At 58.9% G+C, this 18,522-nt stretch overlaps 2 protein-coding genes across 5 annotated transcripts; both read right to left on the bottom strand.

Annotated features, from left to right (window-relative positions):
- Nucleotides 1-383: 383 nt before the first annotated feature.
- On the bottom strand, nt 384-11,521 carry PLA2G4B (phospholipase A2 group IVB). 4 transcript variants are annotated; one of them, XM_068549840.1, is made up of 20 exons: nt 11,329-11,346; nt 9,953-10,001; nt 8,669-8,741; nt 8,236-8,372; nt 8,015-8,146; nt 7,654-7,694; nt 7,429-7,471; nt 7,102-7,156; nt 6,650-6,780; nt 6,304-6,387; nt 5,964-6,001; nt 5,004-5,139; nt 4,287-4,423; nt 3,810-4,032; nt 3,528-3,645; nt 3,073-3,210; nt 2,788-2,892; nt 2,465-2,644; nt 1,947-2,113; nt 384-1,354 (listed from the first exon to the last, which is right to left on the bottom strand). In XM_068549840.1, the coding sequence occupies exons 2-20, from the start codon at nt 9,959-9,961 to the stop codon at nt 836-838; spliced, it is 2,466 nt and encodes an 821-aa protein (XP_068405941.1). In that variant the 5' UTR covers nt 9,962-10,001; nt 11,329-11,346; the 3' UTR covers nt 384-835. The 4 variants fall into 4 exon arrangements, with proteins under 4 accessions (XP_068405941.1, XP_068405947.1, XP_068405960.1 ...); XM_068549846.1 differs by lacking the exon at nt 11,329-11,346 and having other exon boundaries at nt 384-1,047; nt 1,168-1,354; nt 9,953-11,006; XM_068549859.1 differs by lacking the exons at nt 9,953-10,001; nt 11,329-11,346 and adding an exon at nt 11,436-11,521.
- JMJD7 (jumonji domain containing 7) lies at nt 11,105-18,279 on the bottom strand. The gene is made up of 8 exons (XM_068549874.1): nt 18,206-18,279; nt 13,720-13,873; nt 13,391-13,644; nt 12,996-13,052; nt 12,394-12,489; nt 12,091-12,167; nt 11,708-11,867; nt 11,105-11,616 (listed from the first exon to the last, which is right to left on the bottom strand). Exons 1-8 carry the CDS (start codon nt 18,267-18,269, stop codon nt 11,528-11,530), a joined length of 951 nt encoding a protein of 316 aa, XP_068405975.1. The 5' UTR covers nt 18,270-18,279; the 3' UTR covers nt 11,105-11,527.
- Nucleotides 18,280-18,522: the final 243 nt, after the last annotated feature.

Below are 18,522 nucleotides of genomic sequence, written 5' to 3'. Positions count from 1 at the left end.
GGCCCACCCCTATTAATCATGGGACAGGAAGCAGCCCTTTGCCTGAGTCCCTGGGTGAGGAAGACAGGAGTGCTGGCTGTCACTGCCTGCGAGTCACCTGGGTAGGGCCAGGGCTGCAGCAGCAAGACCCGCCCCCCAGGCTAAACTGGCCACCTCTCTGCTTGGAGCAAGTGGGCCGGAGTGGAGTAGACACTGCCATGAGCTCACAGCCTGCTCTTCAGGGGAAGCCCAAGCTGATTTGCCAGCTCTATAAGGTGCCTGGGGAGAGGTTTTGTTTCCTAAACCAGTCCTCGCCATGGGTAACCAAGAGGTGGGATGACCTGTCCCTTCTTGGAAGCAATGACAGTAATCTCCATAATGCCTCACGTTTGTATGGGCCTCTGTAATACATAAAATGCTCTATTTATTTCACTCTGTACAGCTACTCAAGGTAGCAAGGAAGGGAAAGGACACCCAGGTCACGGGGCTTTGTGTGCGCACACACATCTGGCCCAGACTGCCCCACTTACCCCGCTGCCACAGAACCTCTGACTCTTCTCCAGCCACATCATGGAGACGAGGTCCCAGCCCCTGTTTAAAACCCTCAACCTACCCCAGGGTGTCCGTGGCAGGGGTGCTGGTGGCTTCAGTGCCACGTCTGGGTGGTGCTGGGCGCCTTCGTGAGCCCCTCAGAGGGCTGGCGACCACAACTGGGCCGTCCAAACCGCCAGAGGCTCTGAACTTGGTGATGACGGTCTCCACCCCAACTCAACCGGAGCAGCAAGGCGGCCAAGAAGGGAGCCTGAAAGAGTCAGGGGCCGTGGGGCTGGGGCGTGGCATGGCATCCTCCTGCCCATCACTCGGCCCGGCGCTGCTTGCGCCGCCGCACGGCCTCACGCAGGGCCTCCAGCAGCTGCTCCTGGTTGTTGCAGATGTTGTAGTGCGTCAGGCGGAGCAGCTTGTCCATGTCCTCCTGGCTGTAGGTCACCTTCAAGTAGTGGTAGGGGGAGTCGGATGAAGACAGGTTCACCTCCCCGGCCTCCTGCGCCTCGGCCGTCCGCCGGACCCCTGTGGAGAGAGTGCAGGCCGGCCACGGGAGGAGACCTCGCTGGGGATGGAGGGCGGGTTTGGGGTCACCTGGGTGGAGGCCTAGAGGATAGAGGAGGGCTCCAGAGGACGGTGGCTCACCTGGGGCTGAGTGCTCCCGGAAGGAGGCGTTTACCAGCGGGAAGTGCAGCACAGCAGGGGCGTCAGGGCGGGCAGGGTCTGAGAAGAGGTGGCACTCTCGGGGCTGGTGCTGCTCCTCGGGGCTGGGTGAGACGGACGGGAACGGGATGCCCTGCTTCTGGCAGAACCGATCCAGGAGCTGCAGCTGCTGCAGGGTGGGCAGAAGAGGCATCAGCGGGATGGGTCCATGGGCTCCCAGTGTCCTCCACGCTGGGCTGCCTGAACGTGGAGGTCTGCTAAGACGTGGGACTGAGTGCCCAGATGCCAAGCCAGACGCTAGTGGACCCAGCAGGCCAGGCTGGGGTAAATGTTCTGAACCTGGCAGCCCTTCTATGGCAGCCCCTTTGGTGTCAACGGAGCCGGGCCGCTAACAAACAACAACAACGCCCAGGTTCTGCAACTGGGAGACAGACAAAACCCTTCACGGGACCAACACGGAAACTCAGAGCAAGGAGTCCCAGGGGTTCAGGAGCAAACAGGGTGCAGGTACGTTCAAAATAAAACACATTTTAAAACACTGCCAGCTTCCCACCACGCCAACTTCCTGAGCAGAGTAAGTTCCCCTGGGGGAGAGTTCATAGAATCCACAGCCTTTCATTCACAGCGTCGCTGTCACAGCCCCTAAGGGAAGCTGTCCCAGAAACCAGACTCCAAAGCAGCTCTCTCCAGAGTCAGGATGTCAGGCCAGCTGAGGCCAGGCCTGGCGTTGCCCCCGCCTCCCAGGCCTGCCCGCTGCCCACCTGAAAGGCTCCATGGAGGTTGTAATCCAGCGACAGGATGAGGTCCACGTCCCGCGTGGGCCGCAGGAGGGGTGGGCAGCTGGTGTTGACAAGGTAGCCAACATCCAACAGGCAAAGGAAGGGCTCTGCAGGTGTCAGCTGGTTGGGGAGGCCATCCAGTTTGGTGGCTGGAAAGTTAGGGGGTGGGGATCGGGTGGAGAGCAGCTGTCACTGGTGCTAAAGGCACCAGCCCCTCCAGCCTAATGCCAGCTCCTTGCTGCTTCAGAAGGAGGTTCTACCATCCGGCTCCTGCCCTCTCCCGCCAAAGCAGCACCTCAACTCCCGAGGCTCCACAGATGGGCCCTGACCCCAACGTAAGGAGAGGAAAAGGGGCTCCCGCTCCAAGCCACCCAGAGAACTGAACTCAAACGAATTGGGGCCAAGGGATTGGACAGTGCAGATGTCTGGACCAGGGACCCAAGGCTCAGGTGGCCATGGGAAGAGTTTGGGGAGCTGGGAGCAGGGGAGAAAAGCAATACCTTTCCAGGCAGAGAAGTGAGGATGCTGGAAATAGTCCTTGTGGAAAGAGAGGCCACGGAGGAAATTGTGGGTGGCCTGGGCAAGTGGACGCCGTGTCAGAAGGTCAGTGAAGAACTCAGCTATCCTGCTGGCCGCTGTGGGAGGCTCTCCTATATTCAGAAGGGGGACCTGCTCCTTGTCTGCAGTCAAGAATGGGGGAAACGGGGACCCTTTATTCCAGCCTCTGTGGACTCACAAAGGAGGAGAGAGCCACCCCACACTCCCCAAATACAGGCCCACTGGCTGCCTCTCCCATGCTGCGGGGAAGAGCCCGGGCACCTACCCAGGCTGGCCTGAGCCTGTGCCCAGCGGTCCCAGAACTGGCTGGGCTCGGAGGACCAATACAAGCTGTCCTGGAGGCTGGCTGCGTACAGGTTGCTCCAGATGCCTGAGGAGGAGATCCGAGTGGGAGAGAGTCCCCCACCTCACCAAACCCAGACCATTCCCCACAGCCCGTCCGGGACCAGGAAACGTCCCAGTGACTGAGCTGGGACAGTCGAGCCCGCCACCTCGCCCAGGCCCCTTCTCCCCACAACCCTAGCTTCTCCCGCCTCCCAGACCCGCTCACCTTCCAGGAAGCAGATGCGGGACTCAGGAAGCCGCTTTGTCAGGCGCCCCATGAAGAACTCGGAGCCAAAGAGCTCAGAGGGGATGAAGGCGCCGTACTTGGGAAAGCCGACCTCATAGGGGGAGAACTCACACCACTCTGTGAAGAGCCACACAGCCTCACCATGGGGCCCAGAGCCTGAGGCCCCTCGGGCACCAAGGCACCCACCACGGGCCCCGCGTCAGGCAGCCTCGTGATCAGGAGGCCCAGCCTTGCTGCTGGCACCCTGAGCGTGGGACCCACGGCCCTTGCCCCCATCCCAAAGCCTGAGTGACTCGGATAGGATGACAGGCTCTGGAAAGCAAGGGACCTGGCCCAGAAGAGGGGGGAGTTAACACCCACCTTCACAGACAGGCCTGGCTACCTCTCACCTCGACAACTGTGAGAGCACAGGTCACGGTTCTGGAGCTACTCACCCCCAAATTCAAAGGTAGTCAGGTTCCGTTCTTTGGTGTTGAGAGCACAGTAGATGGGCAGAGGGTTCTGGCCACGGCTCAGGGCCTCCCGCTGGTCTGAGAGTTTGTGGTCGTGAGGCTGAGGGAAGGTAGTGTGAGCCTAAAGCCAGGGCTTCCTGGGGCCTTTCCCAGCCCCTGCGGCCCAGGGCCGCTCCCCACCTCTGGACCTTGCCCTGGCTTTGGCTGCCCCCATCCCCCGGCAACAGCCCCACTCCGCCCCCCAGGCCGCGCCCCTCCCCACACCTCGTCATGCAACAGCGCCTCGTTGATGAGGGCCCACAGGTTGGTGAAGCAGGGCGGGTGGCCCAGGCGCGCACGCTCAGCCAGCTCCTGCTGGTACCGCCACAGCTGGCTGGGGGCCAGCACGCCCAGCTTGCTCTTGGTCACCTGCGTCTTCAGTGACTCGATGGGCCCTGCCAGGTCCTTCTGAGACCACTCTGGGTCCTCGTAGAGGTTGGCCAAAGCCCTGGGAAAAGCCAAAGCCGGGGGATTGTCACTCAAGGACCCCCATCACACGCCTTGGGCTCATTCTCTATGCTAGGACAATGGCCCAAAAGACACCTTCCAGGGTCCCCTTGAGCACCTTTCTCTCTGGCACGTGCAATCTCCCACCCCTTCCAGTTTGGTCAGAGAGGCCGGTGGAGTCTGAGAGAGCCTTACCACCACACCCTCCTATCACAACCCAACTAGCCACCCCCAGGCTCCTACACTCAAGCTCACCAGGTGGAGCCCGAGGCCCCCGTGATGCAGGAGATGCAATCCAAGAGGCCCAGCTCCTTCAGGCCAGCCAGCTGCCCATACAGGGAAGTCATGGCCCGGATCCCACCACCAGTGGCCATAACAGCTACCACTGGAATCTGGAAGAGAGAATAGCCAGGCTTGGAGAGGCCTTAGGGAAGGGGAAGGCCAAGCCACAGGAAGAAGAGGTAGCAAGCCAAGTGCCCACTCAGCTCACCCACAGCTAAGGCTGGTCAAGATCTGATCAGGGCTCTTGGGACCCGTTCTAGTCAGGTCTGCTGAGGAAGGTCTAGTCGGAAGTAGCCTTGCAAGCGTCAGGCTTCTCTGGTTTTAAGAACTCCAAGAGAAATGGACAAGTTCCAGGCCTCATCTCCTCACCTCTAGCCCCTAAGGAGTCTTGGTGACTGCTTTCTTGAAGCCCCAGGGTCACCTCAAAAGTCTCCCACATGGCTACCTCTCTCCCTCTTTCTAGGAGAGGTCAAATCCCTAGGAGATGCCCCAGGCTGATCTGATGCCCCAGGCCTCATGCACTGCTCTGCATTTGATGTGATCAAGCTCCTGACAACAGCAAGGGAGAGGGAAGCAGAGCAGGGTCCAAGGCTGGCTCGGCACCAGTTCTGGTCTGGTTAGGGCACAACCAGTCCCAGCATCCAGCACTGAACCCGAGGACGCCCACCTAATCCAGCCCAGTCCCCAGACCTCATCCTCCTGCAGGTCTCCATCCAGCTGCAGGGCCTGCTTCAGGGCCTTGGCCACCACCTGCTTCCTCCTGCTCAGGAAGGCCCGCTCCTCAGCACAGGGCCCGCAGTCCAGCCGCACCGCCAGCTCCCTCGGTCTGGGTGGGAAGGAAGGCACCATGAGGCAGCTCCCGGCCTCGTCAGAGAAAGAGAAGCTGGGCTGGCCTGCCTGCCCCGGAAAGCCAGCCGCCACCCTTCTCTCCTCTCCTCTCCTCTCTCCAACCCTCGCCCCTGCTCCTGTGTCCTCACTGACGTGTGTCGTGTGGATGTGAGGGGAAGAAGGTGAACCCAGACCCTGGCGGGGACACCCTTGGGGAAGCAGCACAGCGGATTCACAGGACCAGGAAAGCGGTGACTGAAGAGGCTCTGGGGAGGACCCAATGCCATCGATCCACTTCCTCCTCTCAGCCTCTCTCCCTCACCCACCCAAAAATGACTCTAAAGGGGACAGGAATGGTGCTCCCACCTCTTCATGGTGGGGAGCTAGCGCCCCCCCCAGGCATGTGCAGGGCCAGTGTAGGCGGCTCCTCCCATCTCCTGAGGGTTAACTGAGGCCCCGAAGGGGCGCGACTGCACTCCTCTTGGTTTCCTTGCCCCCTCTGTGCCTCTAACCACTGTCCCACCTGCCATCTGCTTTTCCAGCCAAACATTTATCAAGTGCCTCCCAAGTGCCAGGCACTGGGCTAGACACACACCCCTCTGACTGAACCAGGAATGCATGTAAAACGTTAACAGGAAGAGCCTTCATCTGCCAAGGCCCCCGCACCTCAGGCCCCACCGTGGGAGCAAACCCCTGAGCATCTCAGAGAGGATTCACAGTGGTCGGGCCTGCTAGGGGCCGCCCCGTGCCTGCTCGTTCCTCCAGGCTGAGTGCCCGCTGCTGTCCCCCGTGACCTTTCCCAGTGCCCAGCCGGCCTCTCACCCTTCTTCTTTTTTCAGCTCCACCTTCATCAGGGGCTCCTGAAAACCATGAAGCCTCCAGTCACAAAGATGGGACACCCCGTTTCCTTCAACCCAGCCCAAGCCACGTCCCATGACAGCCCCATGCGCCCTTGGGCCCCAGCCATCTCCACAGGGGCCAGGCCGGAGGCCTGAAGACAGGTATGCTCAGAGAACTCCTCTCCCAGAGCCTGGCCTGGCATTTGTCCAGGGCCTGGCCCAAGGACAGAAGCCGCTACAGAAGCAGGCCAGCCCTTCAAGGCCTGGGGCCTGGGCCCAGCCCCGCCCGTGCATCTGGCTTTCTTCCTCTGGGTGACCAGTACCTGGGATGTAGGGAAGACAAGTCTCACCACTTGGTCAGAGGGCAGTGCCCTCAGAGGCACCTTCAGCTGCTCTTGGGGTGCATCCTGCAGGAAGGATGAAGAGGACCTAAGAATCTCCACCCTCCCATTCCAGCAAAGCCTCACCAATTGCCCCGGGAGTGACAGAGAAGTAGCTGGAAGGGGGACAGGAGGCTGAGGTCAACCCCACACTTCCCAGGATGCCTGACGCTGCCAGGGACTGATGGGGAGGGGGCTCGGGGTGAGCAGAGGAACAGGCTGGCAGGAGGTGCCGAGGGAAGGAGGGGGGAGGGCTCTGCAGGCCTCAGCGCCCGGGACGTCCCACTACCTGCAGGTGAATACTCAGCTCCTGCTCCCAGCAGGCCGGCCAATGGAAGCGGAAGGAGCCGGCGCCCACGGAAGCCTCCTGCGGACCCTCACAGGACCCGGGAACCACAAGCTGAACTCTGCCCTCTGACCCTGGAAACAGGAACCAGAGCAGAGAGGCTGGGAATGGGATCTCAGCCCACAGAGGCCCCTGTCTTGCCTAAGGGGCCTGGGGGGCGGGGCACTCCCCCCCACTGAGATGGAGGTCTGGCTCAGACCTGGGCTGGGAGATGGGGTCCCACCACAGCCCCTCTGAGGACTAAAGGGAAAAGCCCCAGCATGGATTCGTCCCCTCACCCCTGCTCCTGGCTGAGAGCTGGGGGCAGCTAGTGCAAGGTTCCCTCCAGGGTCCCCTTAGAAAGGGGAAGACAAGGGCTGAGAGACAGCAGCTCTCCCAGCGGTTCGGGGACTCACCCTGCTGGCCCCCGGCCTTCTCCAGTCGAACATGCAAGCAGGAGAGCTCCCGGGCCTGGGTCATTAAGAGAGCCCCTCAGACTTGAGCCCCTCCCCTGCTGGAGACGCCACCCTCCCAACACCCTGGTTCCTGCTCCTCAGCACCTTTTTACCTTGGCCCTGAGTCACCAAACATTTGCTTGGGGTTGTAGCCTCTGTAACTAAAATCCCAGCCGGCCCCGCCCCCCGCCCCCAGCAACAGCGGTACCCGACCCCCGTGGTGGGCCCAAGCTTCAGGCCCGGGGAGAAGGGTGCGCAGAGGGCACGAGGGAGGGGCTCTAGACTCACCGCCAGGATGCCATTACTGACGAGGCGCTCAGCACAGTCGGTCCTGGAAAGAGCCCCCAGTGACCCTTAGCGAGAACCCAGGTTCCCATCCCCCAAGGAGGTCTGGGCTTTCCTCCTCCAACCCTGATGCCTCCCAGGGAAGGGTGTCAGCTCTGGGTGCGCTGGGCTCTGTCCTTTCCAGAAGGAATCACTCCCACCCGGGAACTGCCCCATGGCCCGACTTACAGATTCTGCAGCCGAAATTCAACTTCCAGCTGCTCCCTGCCCTGGAGAGAGAAAGAAGCAAGTTTGAAACGGTGAGGAGTACGTGTGTGTGTAGGTCCCAACCCAGACACCTGGGCTGCTGCGGTCCCAGTGGTGAGGAGAGCCACTGGCCACCTTCCCTGGACTGCTCCAAGAAAGCTGCCCTTGGCCTAGGGGACAAGACAGAGGGTCGGGGACAGGACGAGCTCCTCGCTGACAGAGGCCTCTGGGATGCCAGGGAAGCCTGGACCACTCACTGGAGAAGAAAGCCATGTACCTGGCTACCCTCCAAAGCATCCCCTCCCCAGGGCTGAAGCCCTCCGCTGCCTGCACACAGCCTTGCCTGAGGGTTCAGCGAGAAGCTCTCACGCCGGGACTCCCCAGCCCGCAAAGTCCCCACGTCAAACAGCACTGACAACAGAGGGTCATCCTTGGTCAGAAGGTCCTGGTCAAAGACTTTGAGTTGCACGATGTTCTGAAAGGGGAACAGAGTGAGGGGGCTGCAGGAAGAAGGGGTGGGACAGGGGTGGGTCAGGGAGCAGGACCAGGCTGATGCCTGCCCACCTTGAGCTGGCTGTGGATTCGGAAGTGAAAGCTCTGATTCCAGATGGGGTTTCTGCTGTTCTTGACCATGCGCGTCTGGAGCTGCTGGCTGGAGGCCGAGGGTAGCCACAGAGTCACGTAGCAGTCAGAGGGGGTCACTGTGGGAAGGAAGAAGGAGCACCCGGTGCTGGCCAAGAGCCCTTCCCAGCCCAGCCGCCCAGAGCCCACATCCTTCCGTCACAGGCAGCCCCAGGAGACCTAGAGACCCAGGGAATGGGGCTGGGTCGGGAGGCAGGAGGTGCAGGCCTGACCTCGACGTTCCATCCACTACCTCCTCTCAGCACCCTTTCTGGGACCCGCCGCACGCCCAGCCCTACTCGCGTCTCTTCCCACTGTCCTGCCCCACTCTGAAGCCAGCTGCAGAACCACTGCCCTCTCTGGGTCCAGCACTCACCTAGGTCCTTGGAGGGCAGGCCATGGGCCTGCAGGACATGAATGGTGAGCAAGCAGGTCCCAGGCACCTTTGCCTGCAGAGGAGAGAGAGAGAAACAGGCTTACTACAGGCTGATGGGCCCAAAGGGGAGGCTGGGGTGACACCTTGAGGCCTAATCCTGAACCAGAAGGACCAGCCCTGCCCAGCCACAGGCCTGTCCTCCACCCACCAGAGTCCTGGGCCAACAGGCGGCTACGGTATCTCCTGATGAGGCCTGCCTACACTTACACAACACTTTGCACCAGCTCTGGTCCAAGGGCTTCGTGTAGATTAACTCGATTTAATCATACAACCACCCTATGCACGAGGACTACTTATTATAACCAACCCCACAAGGAAACAGAGGCACAGAAAGGCTAAGTAGTTGCTTGCCCGAGACCCAGGGCCAGGACTGGAGCAGGCTAGCTCGACTTCTGCTCTCAACTCCCACACTTACCTGCTTCCAGTTCCTGGTACAGTATCCTTACTCTTTCCACCCCACAACCCTGGCTCCCCTTTACTAAGCAGCCTTGAGGCTGGTCTTGGGTGGCGGGGGGCCCCCAGGGCAGCAAAGCGGGGTGTGGATATAAGGCTACAGAGGGAAGGGAAGAGGTATGTCAGGGCCCCGGTTGTCCTTGGTCCCCCTGGTTGAGCTGCTTCCCATACTCTGCATCCCTGGCCAAAAGACAATTCTGGAAATGGGCTCTCCACTAGGCTAGGGACAGCAATTATCAGCTCAGACCACCCATAGGTTGTCCAGTCTTCCAGGTCCTACAAGGTCAGGCTAAAGATGGTCCCCAGGTGGCCCCATCCAAACCCACGACCCTGGGTATGGGGATGTAGACCCTGTGCTAATCGAGTCTTCCTTTTGGCCATCAGCCCTGCTTCAGAAGGGCCCTGATGGAACGGAGTCCAGGGGCAGAGCTGGAAAAGCTCATCCAGCACCGTCAGCCCTGGGGCCCCCATGACCCAAGCAACTGAGTCAGAAAGAACACCAGAGCGGCCATTTCCTCTGGGGCCCCAGGACGGCAGCTGGGAGCCTGAGTTCTCAGGGCCCAAATCCACGGTGCCAGGGAGCTCCGCCTGGAGCCCATTTCTAGGGCAGGAAAAACACAGAATGATCCTCCTTCCCAAGACCCTGCCTCTTCCCTGGCCTCTGCTCCCTGGCCCTGTCCAAGGCCGGCAAACACCTGGAGAAGCCCATAGCCCCCTCGAGAAACAGCATTAACCAGGCCGCGCAGGGACCAGTGCCCTAGCAGGTCTTACCAGAGCCATGAGGCAGAGTGTCCTCGGGAGGAAGGAATGACGGCAGCACCTGCAGGACTAAGGACTGTCAGCTTTCTCACCCAGCGCCAGGGATGTCCCAGCAGGCCCCGAGCTCCTCCCTGGTTCCTGCCCACTGCTTCCGCTCCACCCAAGCCCCACGCCCACTCCCGGACCAGCCGCCCGTCCAGGAGATGAGACACCTTAAGCCCACACAGAGCCACTGACACCCTCGCGATGGGGGCTCAGCACCCCCAGAGACCCATCCTCTCCAGCCACCGCCCTCTGGGCCCCACAGCCCTGCTCTCCCTGCCTGGACCTCAAGGAGGGACCCCCAGGAGAGCTCGCCGTCAGCGGCTGAGCAAGAGGCCGCAGGGGTCTGGCTGGGGGCGCGGCTGAAGGGGCTGCTGAGGTCTGGAAGGCAGGGAGCGGGCCCCAGAGCGGCAGCAAACCCACGAGCCGCATTCCCCCACCCCAGGGCCTTCCACAGCCTCCTGGTGCCAACGTGACAGAACCGCCCCGTCTTCACTGAAGCGCTTGGCCAACCTGAGGGGAGCACCTCGGGCCCCAGCGTGAGCCGGCAGGGCTGTGGCTTGTTCTGTGAAACAGCCCTTCAAAGCCGCGTGCCGGGCTGCCTCCACCTTGGAGCTGGGTGCTGGGTGGCGGCCGGGGAAGGGGGCTCTTCCGTCCCCAGGGCCAGGTTGGGGCAAGGGGGCGGGATGGGGACAGCGAGTGTAGAGACCCGCTCCTTCCTCAGGGCGACAGCCTCAGGAGGGACAGGGGTTTCTGTCCCCTCCTATCTGTGCCTGCTGTGAGGGAAACAAGGGCGACCTTTAGGGAACAAGACCGCACCAGCTGCCGTGGAGCTGGAGGAGGAGAGCAAACAAGGCCAGAGCGAAGCTAACGAGAGCTTTACAGGCCCTGAGTCAACGAGTTCTGTGCCACAGAGTGACAGCAAGGCTGAGGTCGGCATGCTTGCCCCAGAGAGGCTGTGACGGCGGCCGGGGACAGAGAGGTCTCGGCCGCAGAGAGCTCCTCAGGCCCCGGCCTGGACCCAGCCCTCACCCCCAATCAGGGTCACCCTGAAATGTTCACCTGAACCTTCCAGCCCTCACCAAACCACGGAAGGCAACCGCGAGGGAGCCTTAGCACACGTGAATCATAGCCGCCTTTTATTGAACACTTCCTCCGTTCCAGGCCGGTGCCATCCTTACAGATACCGTCCCCAACATGCCATGAGGTAGGAACCATCGTTATCTCTGTTTTACAGACAGCACACTGATGCTGTGAGGCAGTAACTCGCCCAAGGTCACGGCGCCGGTGAGAGGCGGTGCCGCACCTGAACCCCACTCCTCTTCCAGAACAGGCTGCTGCCTCACCTGTGCGCCAGCTTCCTGGGAGCCCACACCCAGACCTGCCTGGCACCTCCTGGTCCTCCCGATCCTCTGAAGCTGACCCTAAGCCCAGCTGGGCCAGCAGCCAGCACCTCTGACTCCAGGTTGCCTCTCGAGGTGACTGGCTCAGGAGGGGCACGGCCTTTTCCATGAGTTGTCCTTGGTGATGTTCACCAGGGCTCGGTCAGTTGAGGCCTGAAGCCTTAGTGAGGGAGTCGAGCAGCTGGAAGTAACTGTACTTGAGGTCATACTCCATGTCGTACCAGAAATTCACTGTGGAGAGAATGGAGACCGGAGCACGAGGGTCCCCCTTCTAACCTAAGCTTCCCCCCCCCGCCCCCCGGTGAGCTGGGCAGCCCCTCACCGGCCATGCAGCCATGGGACTGCTGGACGTGGTGGAACCACAGGGCGGGCAGGTAGAGCATCTCGCCAGTCTGCACTGTGCAGTGAAGGGCCTGGGCCTGACTGTAACTGGGGTACTGGGCCAGATCTGGAGCCAAGGGGTCCAGTGGGATCCAAGGCACCTGGGAACACAACAGATTCCAGGGAGTAGGCCCAAAGCCCTCAGGCCCTCCAGCTCTGTCCCTGGGGGTAAACACCATGGGCCCTGCCCTGCTCGGCACTGGGAGGCCCAGACGTAGGGATTCTTCAGAGCAAAGCACCACCTCCCCATCTCTTTTGTGCCTGTTCCTCAGAGCCCAGGTTCCTTGCCTCCCCCCTCCCAGGGCCCAGGAACAAGGCAGACACCTTCTCCATGGCCTCTTCATCCACCATCTTGAATGAGCCCTCTTCGGTTAGCTGGTAGGTTGCCGGTGTGTACAGCTCTGAAGCCAAAGGGAGAAAGTTGTGGGCACCCTCAAAGGGCCTGGAGCTTGCCCACCACTCCCACTTGTTCCCTGGGTGCAGGGGCAAGAGGGCCAGGAGTCCTAGTGCAGTGGAGATGCCGTGTCCACACTTCAGGCCTGGGGCCCAGCCCGCCCAGGGCTACCCACTGCCCTCCCTCTACTTTGGGCCACCTGCTCCCCGGCCCCTCCAGGCTGCATCCCCTACCATAGGGGATGAAGGGCCGGTCGCTGGGTGGATGCAGCAGGAAGTGTTTCTCTCCCGAGACCACACAGTAGAGGTTCTCATAGTGATCCTTATGCACTGCCGACACAGAGGGCCCAGTGGGCAGGGTTAGGAGGGGCAGGGCACAGGAGGGGGCAGACACTCGCACTTGGGGCCCTGCACCCCAAGACAGCTTACGGTGTGACAGAAGAGCACGCAAAGTCAGAGGAGGCTCAGGGGGATGCCAAGGAAAGGAGTCCGGCAGGCATTCGGGCATCTCAGATCTCTGCCTGCCAGGGACTTGACACTCGCCAAGAGGGGAATTTGCACAAACAGGGTTCTTCTGAGTCTACCCCCCCTGACTTAGCTGGCCTTCACTGCTTTCTAGGGACCTACAAGAAACAGCGTCCCCCGCGTCCAATGCCGCGGGCACCTTCACCCACCTGAGCTGCTGGGGAAGGCCCTCTGTTATGCCTGAGCCCCAGAATCCCAGGAGAAATCTTAGAGATCAATCAGTCCGACTTCCCTTCAGGCCAGCCTTCTACTCTCCGCCTCGCCTTCCCTCCCCACAACCTCCTCCCCAGCTTTGTATTCCCGACACCTACAAGATGTCACTGCAGCTGCCTCCCCCAGCCAGAAGTTCACAGCATCAGGCATCTTTCCTGTGGGTCAGAGGAAAGAGGGCGAGTTAGGAGAGGCCAGGCTGGGAACTACCACCACAGTGATGTTGGGCCAGAACCTGGGCGGGGAGCAGAGGGGCCCCAGGGAAACGGCAGGGAGAAGGGGCAGAGGTGGGTGAGCATGGCGAGGGGCCTCTGTCCCCTGGAGCAGAAGGAAGGGCAGCCATCTTCAGTAGTTCATCGAAATGAAGTCAAGGCCGAGGGAGCTGACCCCGTGGAGCCAAGAGTGTGGGCCGTCACCAGCAAGGGGAGAGAAGCGGCAAGCGGGGCTGGCTCCCACCTTCCCACTTCTTCCCTGCCGGGGCCCCACCTCCACTCACCCAGCGCCTCAGAGGCCCAGGGCACGTGGGGCTCCAGATCAGGCAACAGCTGGGGCAGCTCGGTGAGCAGGTTGGAGCACTGCTTCTGCACGTAGAGGACCCCGGGGTGTTGGGCTCGGCCCTCCAGCATGTCCAGCACACAGCTCAGGGGCAGGCGGCGCTCGGCAGGCATCACAAAGCGGTCCCCTCGCACGGCATCCGCATAACCATCTGGGGTCACCGCCACACTCACCTCCGCGGAGCCCGCTGTGGCTCTAGAGGAATGGACGTTCAGTCCAAGCCCAGATGCCCCAAAGCACCGCCCACACTCCGCCCAGGGCAGCCCCCACCTGAGGTAGGGGAGGGACCACTTCTGGAGGGCCGGCCAGTGCTGCAGGGCATTTCGGATGATGCAGGGCCTGTTGGGGCAGACCCAGTCGCGGTAGAAGTGGAGTGGACCGGGGGGCTTGTCCAGGTAGGGCACAGCAAGAGGCACGCTGAGCTCTGAGAGAAAGAGGCGGGGGAAGGGGGTTGAGGCCAACAGTACCCAGTTGCTGCCTGCATAAGAGATGCCCTCTCTGGGCAGTTCACTGTGTCACCAGGCAATGCCTATAGGTGACCAAGGGACCCTGGACAACCAGGAACAGAAGAATGAGGAGGGAAATTTAAAGGAGAAAGTGTGAAACACCCATAAACACACCAGGATGGGCCCTAAAGTCCACAGGGCCACGGGCTGCTGCTCAGCACACAATCCATACCCTCCAGGGGGCCACGTCCAGCCCTGCACAGTGAACCCCTGGCTTTCCTACTCCGGAGTGGCCAACCTCCTGGCATCCATTAGGAAAGGCAGCCATGGAGGCAGTGTCGGGAGCTCCAGAATGAGTAGAGCTGAGGCCCCAAGGCCAACGCTTGTATGGGTGGCCAAGGTTCTGGAGAGCACCTAAAATGTGCTGAGGACTTGGCTGGGCCATCGTGGAGGTATTAAGGGATGATCCGAGCATCATCTCAAGAAGCTTACAACCTAACTGGAGAGACAGGCTGCCACACAAAACCATCAGGAGAAAAGTAAGGGCTGAACTGTCTTTTGGTCTTACCGAACAGCATCACCATCCTCAGACACCCAGGGCTGCCACGTGCATTTGGGCAGATTGCGTGGTGCGCCACCTGTGCAGAGGTCAATAGTGGCCCTGTGCCACCCTTAACAAAAATCTCTTCTTTTTTATTTATTTATTCATTTATTTTTTGGCTGCGTTGGGTCTTCGTTGCTGCACGCGGGCTTTCTCTAGTTGCAGCGAGTGGGAGCTACTCTTTGCTGTGGTGCCCAGGCTTCTCATCGCGGTGGCTTCTCTTGTTGCAGGACACGCGCTCTAGGCGCGCGGGCTTCAGTAGTTGTGGCTTGCGGGCTCAGTAGTTGTGGCTTGCGGGCTCAGTAATTGTGGCTTGCGGGCTCTAGAGCGCAGGCTCAGTAGCTGTGGCGCACGGGCTTAGCAGCTCTGAGGCATGTGGGATCTTCCCGGACCAGGGCTCGAACCCGTGTCCCCTGCATTGGCAGGTGGATTCTTAACCACTGCGCCACCAGGGAAGCCCCCAAAGTCTCTTCTTTTTGACTCTTTCTTCTCCCTCATTCCTGGTATCCTACTGATTACCTCTAAGTCCTGTTGATTCTACCGCCTATGTCTCTCAAGCCACACATACCCCTTTCCTCTGCTGGTAACCACATTCAAAGTTAGCTCATTCGGGTCCTCAAATGTCACTTTGATGAGGCTTCCCTCTCTGGCCACCCTTTTTAAAATTATAACCTGCCCCCAACAATCTTTATACCCCTTCCCTTCTTATTTCTATCATTTCTCACTATCTAACACACTATATATTTTACTTATTCCACTTGTTTATCGATCTCTCTTGCTAGAATGTATGCTCCATGAGGGCAGGGATGCTTGTCTTATTCACTGATGTACCCCCCAGGACCTAGCACACAGTAGGTGCTCAGTAAATATTTGCTTAATGGTTGAATATAAGTCTCCAAAATCTCCTCGCTGGATGATTGCTGCAGTGAACTAACTGGTTTCCTTGGCTTAATTCCACTCCTTCTCAAAGCATCCCCCACCCTGGCCCCAGTCATCTTCCTAAAATACAATCTCATCTTGTCACACCTCTAGTAAAAAGTCCTTTGACGGCTCACCACTGCTCCTTACAAAATACAGTCAGCCTTGGCACACACATTCAAGACACTCCGTGATGAGGCCCAACCTACTTTTCCAGTCCGGTTTCCTCCTGTCTGGTGCCTGCCCATCAGCACACACTCTACTCAGGTGGTGCCAAACGTTGTTCCTGCTGCTCACTCACACTGGAATGCCTTCCTCCTGGCTTTTATACAGGGCATAGGCTTTGCTGTGTTATTTTCATCCTTGCGGTCTAGCCTGAATGTCTTGGTCCCCAGTGGGTGGTTACTACATCCTATCCCAACAGCCACTGCACTCATTTTCACCTCCGAGGTCACGCTCTCTCTCATGACCGCGTCTCCACACCAGTCATCTGGGCCTTGCAATCAGCTGGAAAGTGAAATGTCTTTAGATCAAAAATTGAAACTGAGTGGGAAGACCCTGGTGGGCCCCGGAAAACTGAAAAGGAAGTATGCTTCCTTCACTGACTCGAGAGGCAAGATGGAACGTGCCAGGTAGATAAGGGAGCAAGGGCGAGGAATCTGGCAAAGGGCCTTCCCAGTCATGCCAGCCCATCTAAGCAGTCACCTGGTGGGGCTCAATAAATCTCCCTGTTATTCTTACTAGGAGTCTTAAAATAAGTGGACACTGCTTTTTTTTTTTTTTTTTTTAACCCTTTGTACTTTCTGTAATTATTTCAGTTTTACTTTTTCACCGTTTAATAGCTTTCCTTTATTTCAGTTTTACTTTTTCACCGTTTTAATAGATTTCCTTTAGAGAATGGCCACTATTCCCGCCTGGGGCTTCCAAGTGAGAATTTCAAAAAGGATCCAAACAATTCCTCTGGTCCAACAATTCTTCTGCTAGGAATTTAACCAACAAAAACACACATGTGCACAAAGACTCTGCTCCAGGCACACCAGCCTCCTCACTGATCCCTGAACACACCTGGCACACTCCCACCATAGGGCATCTGACCCGCGTGCCCTCTCCTCAAATGCTCTTGTCTCTCAGAGGTCTGCCCGGCTCCCCCGCTCCCCTCCTTCTTCAAGGCAGTGCTCAAATGTCGCCTTATCAAAGAGGCCTACCCTGACCTTCTCATTTCAACTTGTAACCTGCCCTCCACGCCACATCCCGAGCCTCCTCATTCTGCTTTACTTTTTTACCCCAAAGCACTTATCTTCTAACCCATTTTTTCCTACTATATAATTTACTCATTTAGTGTGCCTATGGTTGTCTCCTCACTTAGAATGTAAGCTCTACGAGGGTAGAGATTTGTTTTGTTCGCTGATGTATCCTAAACATACTGAATGGAGCCTGGCACACTGAAGAGCTTACTAAGTATTGGTTAAACAAACACTCAAAGTATTGGTTGCAGTATTGAAAACAATAGATTGGAAATGGCCTAAATGCCTACCAATAGTGGGCTGATTAAGTAAATTACAGCATTAGTACACAGGAGGGATGGAAAAGACTGAAAAAGACTGAAGTAGAGTGATATGGAACGATTTTCAAGATACACAGTACAGGGTTTCACTGGTGGCGCAGTGGTTGAGAATCCGCCTGCCAATGCAGGGGACACGGGTTCGAGCCCTGGTCTGGGAAGATCCCACATGCCGCGGAGCAACTAGGCCCGTGAGCCACAACTACTGAGCCTGCGCGTCTGGAGCCTGTGCTCCGCAACAAGAGAGGCCACGATAGTGAGAGGCCCGCGCACCGCAATGAAGAGTGGCCCCCGCTCACCACAACTAGAGAAAGCCCTCGCACAGAAACACAGCCAAAAATAAATAAATGAATAAATAAATAAATAATTTTAAAAAACTGTCAAAAGACAAAGACATAATTAAAAAAAAAAAAAAGATACAGAGTACAGAAGAGTGTGCCTAACAAGCTACCATTTGTATAAAAAGGGAGATATACAGTCATAGGTTTGTGTGTAGATATTAACAGAGTATTTCTGGAAGGATGCATACTGGAGCCTGGAATGGGAGGGAAGCTTACTTTACATTGTAAGTCTGCTGTTTTTAAAACCATGTGCCCATGTCACTATTCAGTGATAAGATATTGCTTAAAAATAGAAAGAGAAAAGGAAGAGAATGAGAGAGAAAAGTAAAAAACCAAGCAGGGGAAGAGCCAGGGATCTCCAGTATAGCTGCCTCCAGTTCTCCCAAAGCTCTGCAATGCTCGCAGCTTGGAGGAGTCTTTTCCTGAAGGAAGCGATCCAGCAGGGGTTCAGAGAGGGAGAAACCTTAAAGATTTCACAACAGGGAAGGGTGGGAAGGGCAACAACAGAATGCCCCGAGTATTCGGTGCCAGCTGACGGTGGGAAACACAGAACGCCACCAGAGTAAAGACTGGGCCGGGTCTTGGGAATAATGTGAAGAGTCCCCCCAAGAAGCCACGAAAGTGCGGGAACACGGAAGGAGGGGAGCTGAGGGCCCACCGAGGGGGCTGGGGAACGGGGCTGAGACACACGCGCGAGCACAGAGGGGCCGGCCACCAGTCACGTGCACGAGGTTCCGCGCCCCTTGAGGAAAAGAAACAGGGTGCACCCTGGTGCCAGTGGCCCAGGAAGAACCAGGGCGCACCCGGATCCGGGACCCGGTTCTCGGCAAGCCCAAGGCCCCTCCCGCATCTTGTGATTGCTCTGCGGTCGAGGAGCCACCCCACTCACCCCTTGCCGCAGCCGGGAACTCCCGTAACTCTCTTCGCACGGCGTCCAAAGCCGCGTCCGCCATGACGATGACGCCACCGCCGCCGCCGCCGCCGCCCCTCCCTCCCTCCTTAAGACCCCGCCTCGGGCCCGAGGCCCCGCCCTTCCGTGCGGCCTCAAGCCCGGGCTCCCAGCCCCCTCCACGCCTCGTCCTCCCACACACTGCCGCTGAAGTCAGCAGCTTCCAACTGCCCACCCCCATACCCCCCAGGCGACCACAGATTTTGTATCCACGCGGCAAGCGAAAAGCCGCGCCTCCTCTCGCCTGCCCCACTCGC

This window comes from Eschrichtius robustus, chromosome 1, assembly GCF_028021215.1.
Source record: "Eschrichtius robustus isolate mEscRob2 chromosome 1, mEscRob2.pri, whole genome shotgun sequence".
Classification (NCBI taxonomy): Eukaryota; Metazoa; Chordata; class Mammalia; order Artiodactyla; family Eschrichtiidae; genus Eschrichtius; species Eschrichtius robustus.
The sequence above is the reverse complement of the archived record's forward strand: the minus strand, read 5'-3'. Positions and strand labels throughout refer to the sequence as shown.